At 55.3% G+C, this 17,860-nt stretch overlaps 1 protein-coding gene across 1 annotated transcript; it reads right to left on the bottom strand.

Annotated features, from left to right (window-relative positions):
* Positions 1-1,034: 1,034 nt before the first annotated feature.
* Positions 1,035-8,359, bottom strand: NODAL (nodal growth differentiation factor). Its single transcript, XM_087863056.1, has 3 exons — positions 8,164-8,359; positions 3,356-4,053; positions 1,035-1,946 (listed from the first exon to the last, which is right to left on the bottom strand). The coding sequence occupies exons 1-3, from the start codon at positions 8,357-8,359 to the stop codon at positions 1,794-1,796; spliced, it is 1,047 nt and encodes a 348-aa protein (XP_087719182.1). The 3' UTR covers positions 1,035-1,793.
* Between the last annotated feature and the right edge of the window lie 9,501 nt (positions 8,360-17,860).

Below are 17,860 nucleotides of genomic sequence, written 5' to 3'. Positions count from 1 at the left end.
TAGGAGAGAAAAACCTCTAGCTGCTATTAAGGGCAGTGCCCCTGGGGCTCCAGAGACCAGAGCAGAGTTCTTGACCCAGCCCCTCCTAGCTGTGTGGTCAGGCCCCGGGGCCTCTGGATGGGATAAAAAGCTGGCCTCACACGGGCTCTCCAGCTCTGCTGTTTCCTGACTAGGGCCAGCGGCAGAGCCCTATTGTGATTCGGGACTGCAGTGCTGGGAGTCTGTTTCCACCCCAGGAAGGGAGCGGCTTGGTTGCTGAACCAGGGCATTGAGGGTTCTCAAGCCCAGGCCTGGCTCTAGCCTCTCCGACCTCGGCCGAGGCCAGGGTTACTGCCTTGACTCAGCCAACGCCGCAATCAAGTTACATCTAAAGTTGGGAGCGGGTTCCCACCCGATGGGGGTCATCTTCCTAAGCCTGGAGCGCACGCTGACCGGCTTCTCGGGGAAGCAGGGGTAGAACTACCAGAGACTCGCGTTCCCGCTAGAATGGCCCCCTCACCCAGCCAAACAGACACAGCCCCTGTTCTGGCAGTGCCTAACGAGGTCAGCTGAAAGAGAAACAGGATCACTGCCTTTGGGGGTCTTTTCATCCAAAAGGCAAAGCCGTGCTCAGGTGCTTTGGTGGTAGCGAGTCCCCCAAGAAAGCTGGGGTTCCTTCCGCTGGGCTGCTGGGTGGAACCCGACATGAAGCCAGACTTCGAACCCTGAGCAACAGACGAGCGGGGAAAGGTTCGAGAGCGGGGGTACGGCGGGCCTGGGGCTCAGCAGGCTTCGTAAGCTGTAGAGGGAGATGGGGATGAGGCCCAGAGGACAGTCCATGACCTTGGACCTGCTAACAGACATGTTACAGGAGCGTGTCAGGACCCAACCCCTTGCACTCCACAGGAGGAGGCCGAGCAAGGAATTACTCACCCGAGGCCACTCCCAGCGGCTCGGCTGTGACCATAACCCAAGTCCTAGGCGGCCCTCGCCCCTGCTGGATGGGAAGCTCAGGGGCCTTGTTCACAGCACACAATGAGAGACCGAGGTGAACTGTCACCAACTTTAATAGACTCGGATTGTGTCTGCCCAAGCAGGCTGACCGGGGGGTGCCCGAGGGCTCTGCTCCTGGAGTCCAGTGTGGCCAGCTCTCTGGAGTTCTTGCCTCTCCCCTCAAAGGCACCAGCTGGCCTGGGAGGACTTCACAATGGCTGTATTGTTTGGGCAACTCATTAGCAGAGACGCACTCCGGGGAGCCCCTGGACAAGGCCAGCAGATTGCCACTGGCCAGCCCGAAAGAGGTGGGGGCTTCCCTAAACCAGCCGGAGGCAACAAGAGCCGACTGTTTCCCAGCTAACACAGTGAACTTCATCTTGGCAGGGGCGGGGGTGCAGAAAGCCCACTTTTGAGAATACAGAAAAGTCATCAGTAACCCGTCCCACCTCAAAGATAAATGCACATGTGCCCCAACTTTTGCATACCGTTTCTGGGGGTTCGTAGGTTAAAAAGTCAAGCAAAGAACCCTTGCCCTAGTGCTTTTAGTCACCACAGTCTCTTCAGGAAAGAACGGCCAACAAGCCTGCCGCTCAGGCTGGCTCCTCTCTCTCTCCTGACAGCAGCCTCTGCGTGAGCCAGCCTCCACAGAGCCTTCCTTTACGAGCGGGGAGCCCTTCCTCCTCAGCTCTGGCAGACAGAGCAGCCTTTCCCCCTCTGTTTCTCCTCACGGCATTAGATGGTTCTCGTGTTGGGAAGGCTCTTCCAGGCCTTCCCAACTTCCCAGGGTACAGGCAAATCTGGCCCCCACCAGAATCTCCTCAAAGGCACCCGCATTCTTCCACAATCATGTCTTTATGATGGTCTAGGAGGACCCGGCCATTGTCCACATACAACATGCTCAGCGGCTTGGTCTTCACGGGGGCACAGCAGGTGGAAGGGACTCGGTGGGGCTGGTATCGTTTCAGAAGACTCTGGGGGAGAAAAGTTAGTTAAAATCAGTTTCTGGGTATAAACACAGAAGAAAGTCGTTCTCATAAAGGAATCAGCCTGCCAATACATCATCAACTCGGAACACATGAAGTATCTTTACGGGCTGTTTAAAAAACAAAACAAAACAGAGCGAAACAGAAGATTCTAAAAGCTATATCAGGGTAGAGCAGTAGCGAATGGACATGTCCTCCTATTGTTGTAGTCTAGAGTGCATACCAGTTCCAAGAAACTCCTGGTTTAGTTCCAGAAACATGAAGCAGAAGAGAGTCATGCGGAAATTCTTGTGGGATTTGCGTTGTTGCCCAGAGAAGGATAAATAAGAGTCAATAGGAGAAGAGGTAACAATCCTTTGGCACTCACTCTGGAACTGGGACCCGTCCCCGAGGTCCAGGGAGGTCTTTTCGGATCCGACTATTAGACTTGCTATTGGGACGCTCTGGGCCTCTGGGGGTCCCCTTGATCATGCAGCAGGGAGGTTCGTGGAGCCAAGTCCCAGGAGAGGCTCGGGCCTTTGCTCAAGAAAGGTCCTGCAGGGCTCTGGCCCCACGAGTGCTTCCCTTGCATGAGCTCAGCTCACACGCCCCCCAGAGCCTCTGAGCCCCAATATCAGGGCCACCATGTTAGGCTCTATTCTCTGCTCCCTCCCTCTCATTCTCCCTTTGCTCTCCTCCACCACCTTCTAGACCTTAGGCTGACGAGTGGCCCGTGGTGGGAGTCTTGGGCCTTCTCTACTACAAAACGGTGTCCAACTCCTGTTTTCGGGAGCGAAAGTACAGTGGCTGGAACAGGATCACCCCAACCACAGCCCCATAAATGTGGCCCCGATTCCAGCAGTGAATCACAGACTTCTCGTAATGGTACTGCAACATGCAGCGTGCCGGTCACCTGCCGGCAGATACACATGTCGGTATACGTCTCATCTCATCCTACCACGTCGCTGCGAACTATGGCACTGCCATCCCCCTCTCAGAGGCGGGACAAGTCAGGCTCGGCGAGAATGAGCCACGTGATCAGCGTCACACAGCTAATACGTAGGAATCAGAGCCGGGTTTATTCCCAGAGTCCAGACTCTGAACTTCCTTTCCTAGAAGTCAGAGCTGAGGAGAAGCGGAGGCCTTCTCGTCTACACCTTCTTAGGAAGGTGGCCTAAGGAAGCAAGGTGTTCAAGGTTACCCAAGGGGGCATGGCTGCACGTAGGCCCTCTGAGGATTGCGTCACAGGCCATCTCTCTCTCCCAGGACAGGAGCTGGCACGCTGTTGGTGCGTGAAGAACAGTGAACCAAGGAACAGCAATTTACGAGCAAAGCCGGAGTCCCGCCCCCCGATCGGGCAGTATGGCCGCTTCTCCCCACAGCCCCCCGCCTCCCCTCCCCTTGGCAGGCCTCCGCACCTGGATGTACGCGTGGTTGGTGGGACGGAACTCCTCCCCCACGGGGTTAGGACACTCGCCCTCGCAGCGGTAGGCATTGTACTGCTTGGGGTAGATGATCCAGGAGCCCCATCCAATGAGGTTGAAGTCCACCTGGAACTTGACCTTCCGACACAGCTGGCTTCTGTCCGGCAAGTGGTGTCGACGGTGCCGCCTGCCCCTCTCCTGGGACAGCCGTCCCTCCTGGGCCCGCCACGAGCTCTCGGCCTCCCACAGCAAGGTGGAGCCGCCCAGCCGCCTCTGCTCTGGGGAGAGGTTGGAGTAGAGCACGAGGAGCACGCTAGTGACAGGCGGCGTGGGAGGCCGCTGCTGACACTCTCCAGCCAAGCCGGACATCTGTGCCTCCAGCTCCCCGGGGTGCTTCAGCCACTTGGAGAGTGGCCTGGTCACCTCCAGGACCAGGCTGCCTGAGGCAAAGGTAACCTGGGACAGAGGGACGGCGAACAGGTCCATCCGAAGACGCTCCCGGCAGTCCGCTGGGTCCTGCTCCGCATCCGGCTTTAGCTGGTGGAGAATCTCGATGGACAGTGGCACGCCGGGGGGCAGGTCCACAGGGCCGGACAGCTGCAACCGGAGCTCGGCCCACACCAGCTCCTCCACTTGGCTCAGGAAGGAGAAGTCAAAGGCAAAGGTCCAGTTCTGCCCTTCCACCTCCACATCTGGGTGGGGAGACACCGGGAAGGAAGCAGGGTGAGTGGGGGCCCCCTGCAGCCTCATCGCTGTAACAACCGCCAGAGCTCACGTTGGAGCCTTAACCTGATAGGGATCCTCTCGATGCTCGCGCCAACCCTAGGAGCTGGGAATGTGGAGTCCACTTTAGTCCATTCAAATTGCAGCTCAGAGAGGTTAAATCACCCGCACAAGTTGGCGGAGCCAAGAACGAACCTGGATTTGCCCAACCGCAAAGCCCAAACTCCAAATCCGGGTTCTGCTGCTCCCTCCAAGACACCCCACAGCTGGAGATCAACTGGGAGAAACTGGATGAGTTTCTCCATGCTCTCAAGCCAAACCCTGAGCTTTCCGACCTAAACCCTGAGCCTCTACTCGCCCTGTGACCCTGGACAAGTCACCGTCCCAGACTCCGTTTTCTCATTGGAAAGGGCGTCCCATCTCCTGGGCACATGACGTTGATACGCACATCATGGAAAGGCCAGGCTTGGCGGGCTCAGGGAGGCACAGGCAGCAGAAGCCCAGGACTGGCCACTCTCTGCTCCGCCCCTTCCTAACGAAGGAGGCAGAAGCTTCAGGAGTTCTTGACAACCTGACGCATAGGCTCCTACAGGCATTCTAAGCATGAGTTTGCACTGACCTGGGACTTTTCCACCCTGTGGGCTTTCTCATCTACCTGCAGGATGCTTATCACCCCCGGCCACTGCGGGGCATTCCCACACCTGGGGCGGGCACAGCTAGCACACGCACAGCCCCTGGCCCTGTTCCACCCCCTCCCCAACACAACTCCACTCAAACTGGATGAAAAGGAATGGGGAAGCACATTCCAATCATTTTAGTCCTGGACTAATTTGGTCCGATGTCTGGGAATAGCATGTTTTTGTGGATTTTCAGGTCACCTAAAAGTGACCTTTAACTTTTTTCAGGCCCAGTTTCCTCTTCTTTGCAATGGGAAGGGTCATGCCCTACCCATCCCTGCCATCTCACCAGCCCTCGTGGAAATAAAAGGGTTTGAAGGCTTGTTGCTAAATCAAAGTCAGGGATCATCCCTTAGAATAAAAACATTAACCCTTTCGTGAATCGATCTCAAGGGTGGTGATGGTCTCCGATCTAGGTCCACTCTGGGCAGACCACGTAATGGTTTTTTTTTTTTTAAGGGTCTCATAGATCATCTTTGGTCAGATGGTAAGTGAATTTCTCTGAGAAATCCAATGTGCATTACAAGGAGGCAGTTCCTAGCTTCAGCCTCCTGGCAGCTTCTCCCAGCCCATCTGCAGAGGCTCTTTTTCACTCAATTTCCACTTGCCTCCTCATTAGCACCTGCAGGGGGCAATAACCGGCCCCTGGCTAGCAACTCTCCCCAGAGGTGTGGGGAGGAGGCCGGCATTCCCCCTCGCCCACCACAGCACCCCCTAGCCACCTGGGGATTAGGTGGGACCCGTAGCAACTCCTGGCCACCTGCGCTGGGAGTTAAAGGCTTTTATCTCAAGTATCCACAAATGGCCTTTTAGAGGAAGACAGTCCAGCTCAGCGGTTAAGAGCCTGGGCTCTGGTGCGTGCTGTGAGGCTTCAAATTCTGCCACTCGCTGTTGGACGTTGGGCAGATTACTCCCCTTCTCTGGGCTTCAGCTTCCCTCTTGGTAAAAGGAAGATAGTGACAGTATCCACCTCGTGGGAGTGTTAGGATTACTGAGATAACGTGCCTACCGCGTTTTGCCCAGTGCAACAAAAGCACAGCGAGTGTTGGCTGTCGTCAACCACTTCCTTATGACTGCCGACGGCCAAGGTTAGAAATGAAGGTGTCCAGACAGGTAGTGAGGGACCCAGACAGAGGAGCAAAGTCATCTGTTCCCAGGCTGGGCAATGTGTATGGAGTGCTCCTTCAGGGTGAAGAAGAGTCTTTGACTCTGTGACCCCACCCCCAGCCAAGGGCTCCTTGGCAAACAGTGCTGATGGGTTTTCTTAAATCTGGCTCTGGTTCTTGAGGATAGGGGTGCCTAATCTTTTGAGGGTCACTGATGCCTGATACAAGCTAAGAATGCTCCCACCTGTACAACAGATGTGATTTGGGGGTAGGTATCAGGGACACCCTGAAACCTATCCAGGCACTGGACAGAGTTGGCCACACAGGCCCCGGTGAAATCTCGACCCACGTCCAGTTCTAAAGAAGAAAGTGGCTGGGCCCATGCCCTTGGGTTCCTTGGGTTCTCTCCCCTCAGACAGCGTGCTGGGGCTGAGTTAGGACTTGGGGCTCTGGGGGAAAGGAGGGTGTGGGTATGACACTCAGCGTCTGCTCCGCATTGTTACAAACTCTGAGGATAACTGCCACTAACTGCTTCCTGAGCCGAGCCTGGTCTCCTTCGATCCTCACCACCATCGTTACCATTTTGCCATGAGAAAGCTGAAGGCCCAAGCCGAGGGTGTTTCAGCAGGGACAGAAGCAGATGCAAACCCACTTGGGTTAGTCTCCAACACCCACTCCCCCCTTTCCTGGGGCGGCCTACAGATACACCCGAGGGGAAGAGCGCGTAGAACGTTCCTTCCCCATCAGTGTCTCTCCAGGCAGCTCTTCTGGCTGCTTTTAAAAAAAAGAAGCCAGTTCACAACACTGAGTGTATTTAACGTCAGCGTACACTTAAAAAGAGGTAGCGTCGTAGATTTTGTCCGATATATTTTATCACATGTACACACCAATGAGGCAGAAAGCCAGTCCCCTGTTTTACAGAAGGGGAAACTAGAGAACCCAATGGATATGCAAGGGACCCTCCTGGGATTGGGAAGCAGGCTTTGAGGGACCAGGACTCAGTTTTCCAATCTCCCAGGCTGTCAAACCCCCACAAACCTTCTGGAACTCTCCAGAAGGACGAGTGAACTGAAAAAGGGCACCCCCTACCCCTCTGCCCAGCCTCCTCTGCGCACCCAGCTTTCTGGTAGAAGGACTGAGCAAAACACTCCAGTCATTTCCAAGCCGGCCGCCCCTCCATTTCCCTAGGCTGTCTGGTCCCCAGATGACCCTTCGGGAGAGGGTCACCAGCTGTCTGACCCCAGAGGCGGCGGCCAGGGAACTAGGAGCCCCCACCCCCGGACCACAAGGGGCTGGCGGGTGGCCAATTAGATTAGATTATCGGATGTGGATTGCGCCCCAGCGTGGGGGAGGGCCGTCTGGCCCCAGCTGGCGGAGGGAGGGCCAGGTCGGAGCAAGGCGGCAGGGGTCTGCCCCCCCACCCCCACCCCAGGCGTCAGGATGTGTATTGCAAGGGGCAAGGGGACCCCGCGGGAGTGCTCCGTCTGCTCAGCACCCACCTGCCCGTCGCCCGACGCCCGGAACGCCCTGCCTTGTTTCTGAGGGAGATCCTCCCGAGTCACCATGGTCTCTGACCCACATCTAGGCTCCGAACCCGAATCACTCGGGACTCTGACCCTTCCCGGCCTGGACTCGAGTTCCCAAGCCTGCCTCAGTTCCCGACTTCGGGGCACCCCATCTCTAGTACCGGATCTCTGAACTCTAATCCCTGAGGTTACGTGCACCGTGCTGGGTTTCGAAGCTCGCAGTCAGCCTGAGACACTCCCGGCGCCTGGCTCCGGCACCCCTTCACCCCCACGCGCGAAAAGAAAAGAAATCCACAAAATGTATGTAGCAATAATAACGACCATTTATTACTGTGCCTGGTTTCGTGCGGAGCGTTGAATGTGCTCTGTCACCTAGCGCTTGCCACAGTCTTCTAAGGGAGGTACTGTTGTCCCCATTGCAGGGGAGCGCACACCAAGGCGCCGGGAGCTTACGTAATTTAACAAGCCCGCGGGGTCCAGTGGCGCAGTCGGCCTCCTACCCTCCCGGGCACCGCACGCTGCCCACTCTAAAGCAAGGCGCGGAGCGCAAAGGTCTCCGCCCGCGCCCCTCTCGATGCCACAATCCCCTCCATCCGCCCAGCCGGAGCCGACGCCGAGGCACCCTAGACCCGAACCCCGGACGCGCGCTCCCAGCCCGGTGCGCCCTCTGCGGCGGCGTCCCCGGCCCGGGGCCCCCAGCCCGCAGCCCGCCCTGTGCCCTTCCGGAGTCCCGAGGCGCCCCGGCTGCTCGGCGGGGCGGCGCTGCCTACCTTGCGCCTGCAGGCTGCGGATGATGTCCGCCCGGGGCAGCGGGTCCCGGTAGAGGCTCAGCATGTACGCCAGAGGGGACGGCGACGAGGGCTGCACCCGCGTGCGGAGCGCCACCGGGGCCACCGTGGCGGCGCCCGCCTGGCTCAGGACCCACCAGGCGTGCAGGAGGAGCAGGGGCAGCCGGGGGGCGTGCATGGTGGGCTGGCTGGGACCGCGAGCTGCGCCTCCGCCCCTTATATCCTGGGCCTGCGCTGCCGCCCCGCCTCTTTCCTCCTTCCCTGGGGAAAGCCTTGAGATCCTATACCTCCCCCCACCCGGGGGGTTGGTGGTGGTGGCCCCCAGAGGGACCACCTGCTGGGGCGGGCCAGACCTGAGCCTGGCAGGGAGGAGACCCGCCAAGCTGGAGGCGCTGTGAGGTCAGGGACTGTCCTGGTTGCCCCCTCCGGGCACCCTGGCACTCGGCTACCGTAGCTACTAAGGGCCTTGTGAGGCACAGCAAACACGTCCCGGCAACTCTCAGGTCAGAACTGTGGCTTCCTTGCTCCGCCTTACCTCGGATCCCTGCCCTGACACAGGCTGCACATGGAGGTCTGGCTCAGTAGGACCAGGTAGGGACTCGTGGTGGGTGCGGGAGGCTCTCCCCTCGCTGACCTGGGAGGCTCCCACCGAGCTGGCCAGGTGCAGCCTTCCAGGACACCGCCCAAATGGCCTCCAGGCGCATCCTGGCCTTATCTGGCAAGGCCTGTCCAGAGGGCTAGCCTCTGGGAAATTTCTGGGTACTGGGAGTTGCTGGATCCGTGAAGGTCAGCTCCAGAGGAAGGCCCCCCGGGGACCCGCTCCAGACAGGGATGGAAGGGCTCTCCTGGAGAAGACAAAGGGCAGGAGTGCCCAGGATGAAGGACAGACTTTCTCAGCAGAAAAGGGAGGTGTGCGGCAGAAGCTGGAGCCCGGGGCAGAGCTAACAGGGGGATCCTGGCTGCCCGCCCTCGGAGCACCTGTGGTGGCATCAGGCTCTTCCCTTTGCAGGCACCCATCCATCCCCCCAGGGATTTCGGGAGAAAGGTGTCGCCTGTGGTGTCCGTGCCCAGCAGGAAACCTGGGTTTCAGCTCAGCACTCTCATCTCCCTTCCTCTGAGCCCTGCTTTCTTCAGCTGCACGGAACTGACCCTTGTCTGGCCTCCCTGCCCGATGCAGTCAGGCCCGAGCTGGGATTACCTTTAAAGAAATAGAAATCCCTGCCCCTTGTCCGGCCCCAGCTGTTTCCCTCAACCCAGGAGGGCTCCTCCTTCCCTTTCCCTTTCTTAGCTTTGCCGGGCACATGAGCGGCTGGCTGGCGTTTCCTGAAATGCTGTGCGCCAGGCCCACCTCAGCTCCGAACACAGGACGCTTCAGCTCCGAAGAACCACAGACTCAGCCCAGAGCAGGTGCAGACAGTGGAAGAAGGCCCAACAGGCTCAGTCAGGAGCTCCAGACTTGGGGGGTGGGCGTGAGGTGGGGGTGGGGCCGGCCCACACCCAGCAGGAAGGGGCCTCACCTAGGAGAAACCTGGGCTGCAGCCCCACCCCGGCCATGGGACCTGGACAGGGGGCTCAGGGGGCAGATTGTTAGTTCCTTCAAGTGGGGACTGCCTTGTTCGTCGTGTTTCCCCCACAGTACACGTTTGTTTGGACCCCAAAAATCTTAGCTAAGTAAATAAATCAGTGAACGGCACTGTGTCTGGACCTGCCTGGAGAGAAGTATCACTTCGGCTGTTGAACTATTGATTCCTGAGTCCCAATCCTGACCTCTAGACTCAGAATTTCGAGAAAGGGCTTGGTTATCTGCATATTTGACAAGCACCCCGTGGTCCTTACCAGACAACTTGGAGTAAACCTGGGGGGGGCTGAGGTTCTAGTCGCAGTTTGGAACCCACCCCTCTGCATCCAGGTTCCTCATCTGTAAAACATTACTGGGGATCCCTCCTTCCCTAGAATAAAGGAAGCGAATGGTAAAGTGCTTCGCCAGCTCTAAAACTTGGCGTGTATGGAAAGCTTCTGAACGTGGATATCATTATGCGCGCTCCATGGTTCTCGGTCAGCCTCCCCAGAGTGGGGCTTGCTGGTTCGGGATGCTGGTTCCCCAGAGGCAGAGATACCCTCACCCAGGTTACGAATCTATTAATAAAAAATGGACAGCTTGTGGTTAGTGCAATGGGAGCCCTGACAAGGACATAGAAGCCAAGAACGGCAACACAGGGGAGGGGCGTATAGCTAGACAGAGGTACAGGAGTCAGCCTCCCCAACCCGGATCTTCCCACGTCCCATGTGACCTAGAATCCTGGTGGTCCCCATGGAAACAGAGACGCTCAGCCCAGAGCGGTCTTACCCACCGAGATGCGGAAAGGAACAATGAAGAAGGTCGATTACTTCTCCAAGCGGACCAGAAGCTTCTTGAAATTAAGAAGAAAGGCGTATTCCTCCTGTGTCGCTTGCACTATGATGTGACATCTAGAAGGTGCTTAATCCATGTTTTAGCTAAAAGGAGCGATTATGACAATCGCCAGCACTTCTTGAGTCCGTCATGCTGTTGGCCCTCTGCAGTGATTTTTACCATCAGGCCCACGTCAGAGATGAGAAGCCAGAGGCTCAGAAGAAACAAGGTGATTTGCTCAAGGCCCCAGACTCAGGTGGGAAGAGCCACCACGTGAAGGGCAGGTGAGCTTGTGACCCAGAGCTGTGCCTTGAGCTCCGTTGCTTTTCCCACAGGTGAGAGGGCGGACGTGTGCCTTGTGCTGAGACTTAGGAACTCTCCAAGTCGTGCCTCTCCTGGGGCCTGGGAGCTGCAGACAGAGCTCATTTCTGATGTGTATTGGCCCAGAACCACGCGGGGGCCTGGAAGTGCTCTCCGACCAGTACGAGCAACTGTCAAAGCCCATCCATCACTGGCCTTTCTGCAGCCCCAGAGGCCTACGAGAAATCAAACCTCAGTCAGCTCTGTAGGACAAAGGCTGATGGTCCTCCCGCTCGTTTTTGAAGGGTATTTGCTCATCCAGGATCTGTTTCCTGCAAGAAGAACCACAAGTTCCCTCCTCCTAGGTGGGGAATGACACCTTCTTGCTTCCCCTGCCCCAGACGGACTGACCAACAGATTACCTGACCTGGGAGATAACCTTTCAGGGCCATCCCAGCTGGCCGGAGGGTGGGGAGCAAAGTCCCTCGAAGTTCTTGAATGCTTTCCATCAGACCGTCGCAGACCCTCTCTTGACACGAGCAGCGGCAGGCGGCATGGTGAAATGCTGGAGCCGTGAGGTCAGGCTGCCAGGACGCAGGGTCAGGATCCTTCTCTGTCACTACCTGGGCGCCTTAGACCAGCCACTTACCATCTTGAAGCTTCTGCTTCCTCAGCTGTAAAACGGAGGTAAAGGATAGTGTCTGTGCGCGAGGAATGCTGTGAGTAGGAAATGGAGGTGTGTGTCAAGCGCATAGGACACGTAGCATCTGATCATTTGTATATTCGGTCATCGAACAGACCTGCTTTTCTACAAAGGTCAACAGCAGGTCAACGGCAAGAGCTCTATTCTCCCGGGCCAGGCAGGAAGACAGCGCAGTTCTGCACACATTTAATGCGTATCTTTTCTATGTCAGTGTGACCTAGCTGTCCTCACTTTCCCAGCGCACCTCTGTGCTCCTTCTTCTATGGACGTGTTCCCATCGTATCCCCTGGTGAACTCCGACTCCACCATCGAGACACAGCTTGAAAGACCTATCACCAGCTCCCCAACAACTTGGCGAGGCCTCTTCTAAGGACAGCACGATGGAGCCGTTGTCCAAACTGTCTTCAGTGCCCGCCATTGGACTGTGAGATCCCAAGAAGCAGAGATGGCCTCTGAGTTATTTTTCCTGAAGCCCCAGCCCCTGGTTCATAACTGACGATTGCTTGCTGTGGTCTTAACTTAGATGAATGAATCCAGTTCTAGAAATGGTAGAGGGGCGGCTGGGTGTCTCAGTTGGTGAAGCATCTGCCTTCAGCTCAGGTCACGATCTCAGGGTCCTGGGATCGAGCCCCACACTGCATTGCATTGGGCTCCCTGCTCAGCGGGGAGTTTGCTTCTCCCTCTGCCTCTGCCCGTCCTCCTGGCTTGTGCTCTCTCACGCTGTCTCTCAAATGAGTAAATAAAAACTTTAAAAAATAAAGAAAAAAAAGGGAATGGTAGAGGTGTTCTAAGCACAGGCTCCTGGCTTCTGCTTTCGGTATTTGCCCACTCTTTCTGTCCGACCCTGCTGATCTTGGAGGCCAGCACCCAGAGCTGGGAGGTACCATCTCAGCACCTCCGTGGAGCACATGTGGCTCTCTGTGACCTGGAGAGAGAGAGAGAGCCAGCTGTCCCCGTTATGATGCCCTTGTACTCCAATGTCCTCCAGCCCCATGGAAACACCCGCCCTTCCCCCAAAGTTCTAAGCCGTTCTTCCTCTGTCCAGGGTAATTCTGCCCCCTCTACATCCCCACAAGACACTCCGATTTATTCCCTTGTCCAGCTCGAGGGTCTCCTCTCCCACAAAGCCTTCCTACGTGGTCTCTCTCCCCCTGCAGGCTCTGAGCCAAGCCGCTCTTTGCTGAGGGCCGAGGTCCTCAAGCCGTCGGGAGTCCTCCACCAGCGAGCCTGCCGCCTGCCTTGCTTCGCATTCTTCGGTGTTCATCAGATGGCTTGGCCCTCCGTAAGTGGAGGTTGTAAACCATGCCTGCAGCCAGCCTTGGCTTATAGCAGTGTTTGGTCTACCCCCAGCAATGTTTTGAAAGGTTTTCATTTAAATCATTAACACTAAAAATATTCTAGATTTTGAATAAAATAGTTTTGCTTTTTAAAAAAGTAATCTCTACCCCCAACACGGGGCTCAAACTCATGACCCTGAGGCCAGGAATTGCATGCTCTACTGACTGAGCCAGCCAGGCGCCCCTGAATAAAATGGTTTTATTTCATCATTTGAGAAACGGAAAGGTCTTGGCCCTCATTTCGACATGGCCAGTGCTCCCTAAAGCTGAGTGGTAGCTGCTTTCTTTGTGGCAGGCTCTGTCCTCTCCAGTGCGCCGCGGTCTGCACCACTCCTTAACTTATCGCACCCATTTGCCTGGCCCCCGAGACAATGAGTGTGAGACGCGTGCTGTATGTTGGATGAGAGAAAGACACTCCGGGAGCAGTTAGGAGCAGAGACTCGGGAGTATTCCTCTCCACGGGGACTAACCCACAGATTGTGGGTACCTGGCCCAGGCTGCATGATCTGTAAATCATCTATTATTTAGTAAGTGCTTACCACGATGTGTTTGCATTATCTAATTCACCCCTCCTATCCCTAGGAAGCGGATTGGATATTTACTCCCATTTTACAGGTGAAGAAACTGTGGCTCAGAGCTTGCTCAAGGTGGAACCCCTCGCAAGTGGTCAAGCGGTGATGGACCCCACGTTATTCTGACTTTGGAAGTGAGACTGGATACGACCAGGTCCCAGCCTAGTCATTTATTCCCGCCCTCGTGCAGAAAAGCCTTTCTCCGCTTTCCCCATCTCAGTCGGCCTTCTGCACTCTTATCACTTCACCATGCTTTTTTCTTCCATGGTCAGAAATTAACTTGTTGTGCTCAGTCCTGTTCAGTTTTTGTCTCCTCCCTCCCCCAGCACTGGGCTTTAAGCCAGATTCCCTGTCTGTTCAGTTCACCACTGAACCTCCAGTAGTTAGCACGGACCTGGACACATACAAGTGCTCAGTACGTATTTATTGAATAAATACACTTAACGCAGTCCCTGGACTGGGGAACACAGAGGTAAGAAGACAAGGGCAGGGAGATCCAGTGGCCACCAAAAGGACGTAAGCCCCACAGGTCACCAGCTTCCTCTGATTTCAAGTCCTTCTACTTCACTGTCCTGAGCACATGGGGAATGGGTACACAGTAGATGCTCAATAAATGCTTAGCACACCTGTCTTAGCATGCTGATGTCTTAACATCAGCGAGAGAGTGCCTCCTTAGTGCTCCTGGCTCCGCAGGACCGGCATTCTTGTTAGGGAGCCATCTATGCCACCCTCTTGCCTCCGTTCCCGCTCCGGGTCCTTGCAGGAGCCGTGTGACCTGAGCAGGGCTAGCCTCACCCTTGGAGAGGGGGCTAGCCTGCGATGGTGGAACTGGTAGGGGCCAGGCCTGTGTGACTGAGAACCTGACGCTCCCTCCAGCCCGGGCTCTCCTTCCCAGCCCTTCCTGGGTAGAGCCCAGGCTTCTCTTGTGCTTCCCACAGGGTCAGGAGGTGAAGCCCCAGCCCGCCCTGGGAAACAAACAGAGACCACCAAGAGAATCCCTCTCCTCCCACTGGGAAGCTTCTCAGAGGTTCCCACAGCCCCGCCAGCCACCTCCTGCTTCCCACCTCCCCATTTCCTTCCACCAAGACTCACTGGTGCTGAAGGTGAGCTGGAGTTTGGTGATGCAGCCAAGCCTGGGCTTGTGCGTGTGTGTGTGTGCATGCGTGTGTGTGTGTGTGTGCATGTGTGTGTGTGCATGCGTGCATGGGGGGAGCAGGGGAAAGAATCAGAACTAAGGGCAAACACTCCAGGGAACATGTTCTGTGGGAATGACGTGGGCTTTAGGGAGTGCCGCCCCTGTGCCAGGTACTGGCTATGCCAAGAGATTTACATGCATTGTGACTTGGTGTCTCCTGAACGTCCGTGACCACGGTAATCCCCTGGAGGCACTTATTAAAGATAAAGGGAGCCCCCCAAGTCAGGGTGCACTTTTAGTGCCCTTTGAAATGTTATCCATGTCAAAAGTACCAAGGATAGAAACTTACAAAAAACACCCTTTGACAGTACAATTATATAAACTCCCTTTGTACTTATTTAGTTTGTGAATTTTTAATAAGACATTTTTAATTAAGGTTTTTTTGGTTCCAGTCGACCTTTGCTGTCTTCCAAAAAATATTAAATGAAAAGTTCATTATTTGAAATTCAAAAAACTCGAGCACCCATTCGTGGGTGACTGGACCCAGAAACTGCAGTGTATCTGAACATTGGAATGCTGCTTGACAATTAACTGTTGATAGACGCAACGAGGATAAACCTCAAAATAACGATGCCGTGTTAAGGAAGCCAGACAAAAGATAGGATATACTGTCTGATTGCGTTTCTACAAATTTTAGAAAACGCAGACTAATGATTGCAGATAAGCAGTGCAGAATGTGGCTCAGTGGTTGTCTGGGAGGAGAAGGGAGACGGAGAAGTTACAAAGGGGCACAGGAGAGTTTTGGGAGCGATAAGTACATTTATTGTCTCGATTGTAGCAACGGCTGCAGAGTATGTCAGAGCTTGCTGAAAGGCACGCTTCAGGTATTTGCAGCCGATGTGTGTCAATGACACCTTACTGAAGTTGTAACAGTGGGGGCACCGGGCTGGCTCACTTGGTAGAGTGTGGGACTCTTGATCTCAGGGTTGTAAGCTCAAGCCCCACGTTGGGTATAGCGATTACTTAAAAAAATAAGATCTTTTAAAAAAATAAGAAAATAAATTTGTCACAATGAATGTAACTATAATAAATCTTTGAAATATAAAAATTGTTATTCAAAATCCATAAAACTAAGTAAGCATTGAAGAAATTTAAGCGGGCCCCTGGGTGGATCAGCTGGTTAAGCGTCTGACTCTTGATTTCAGCTCAGGTCATGATCTCGGGGTCGTGAGACTGAGCCCCACATTGGACTCCGAGCTCAGCAGGGAGTCTGCTTGAGATTCTGTCCCCCTCCCTCTACCCCTCCCTGCTCTCTCTCTAAAATAAATAAATAAATCTTAAAAAAAAAGAAATTTAGATAATTAAGCTTCTCTTCTTTGCAAATTTGTAGCATTTATAGTTCTGAAATAGAAATCCACTCAACGGACTAGAGTGCCAAGGTTTCAACTGCACTAAAATTTGGAATACCAACGCCTTTTAGGTCTGTAGACTCGCTGGAGGAGTCCTATTAATTACGGTGGAAAAGGGCATCATTTCTTTCGTTTTCTCTCTCTCCTGTCTTTCCACAAACCCACGAGGTAGGTGCTTCTGTCAGCTTTGTTCCATAGCAGAGGTGTTCGAGGCTCAGGGGGGCTGGGTGAATTGCCCCAGGTCACGCAGGGCAGTGCTAGAATCCGGGCCCCAGGCGGTCTGACTCCAAAACCTACACTTGGGGTAACTCAGGCAGGGTGGGGGGACTTGTGTTTCCACCAAGCCCTGTGCCCTGTTAGCTGCTGACCACAGGGCTGGCAGGATCCCAGGCTGGGGCATTCCCCACTCACATCAAAGGGCCCCAGGCTTCAAAGGCAGGTTAAAGGGAGACGCACCAACCTGGCTGTGTATGCAGGAAAGCCCAGGAGAGCTAATACGATTAACCAGAGACCCAATGGGGCAGGAAGAGTCTTCACGGAGCAGATAATTCAATGCAAGGAACTTGAATACGTTCTCACCCACCCCCCACCCTCAGCATCTTTCATTCGAGGGCTGCTAACAGACAGTGTAGACACCTGGGGATTAAGGTGAGGTAGGGGCTGTGCCAAATGCATGTTCATCCCATAGACAGAAAAATACATCGGAAACCAGTTGTCACCAGTTTTTTGCCAGGCACAGTGCTGAGTGCTTTGGACACAGGCCTCATGCACAACTCCCTTCACATTGCATTCTATGGGTATAATTGTTCCCATTTTACTGATGAGAAAGCTGAGGCTCGGATTGCTTAAATGCTTGCCCAAGCTCTAGGCAGCTGAGCTAGAATTGGACCCCAGGTCCATTTTGACTCTAATCCTCATTCTCCATCCGGTCGTTTCTAAGGGGACAAACAGCTAAGACCACAGGGAGCTCTCTGGTGTTTCCTTCACTCTGGTGTGAGGGTGGCAGGCACAGGAGGTCGTGGGACTATGCCTGTTGCCCACCTATCACATTTGCATCTTTGGGGCACAGGGACCGGGTAATCCAGGGCTGAGATCATGTCCCCAGGATTTGAGATGTTATATATCTAGAAGACCCCCCCATACCCCCACCTTCTCCCGCGGCTCCCATATCCATCCCCCACTCCCCAATCACTCCCTTGACAGCTGACACTCAGAGCCAGGGGACCGGGGTTATGAGGTGTGAGAAAGGCCACACCGGCTTCCCTCCAGTCCCTGGCCCAGCTCCTACTCCTGGCTCGCAGCACCCTTGCGCTCCCCTCTCCCACCTCATCCCTCAGCTCCCCTAGGGCCTCCCTGTGGGCTGTACCCCCCAAACGCTGTTTTTCCCCCACTGGTAAGAATTAAGATCACAGGGCCCTTTTTCTACCTGTACCTGCCTCAGGTCCTGTGCTGCCCTCGCAGAGCTAGAAGGACTGGTAATAGAAACTGACAGGGCCCTGCCCTGCTGTGGCATCCAGCCAAGAACCCCCCCGCCCCAGGTCAGGGGAGGCGGGAGGGGGAGAGGGCATTGGTTTGAATTACTACCAATTAGACTTGTAGTATATTGGGGGGAGGTGAAGGGAGTTGGGACACCTAGGATCTCTTCTCAGCTCGATCCAGACCAGCATGTGACCTTGGCCAGGGCACATGGCCTCGGCGAGTCTGTTTCCGCACTTGGCATGCTTCCAGGGCCCTTACATCATGCCCCCTCTGACCCACCTCCTCTTGCACTACGAGCTTCCAAGGAGCAGAAGTCTCCTCTTGACCCCTGCACTCAGTGCCCTGTGCACTG

Source organism: Ursus americanus, chromosome 6, assembly GCF_024610735.1.
Source record: "Ursus americanus isolate L20-20 chromosome 6, mUrsAme1.1.p, whole genome shotgun sequence".
Taxonomy (NCBI): Eukaryota; Metazoa; Chordata; class Mammalia; order Carnivora; family Ursidae; genus Ursus; species Ursus americanus.
Note: the sequence above shows the minus strand (reverse complement) of the source record. Positions and strands in the feature narration are given on the sequence as shown.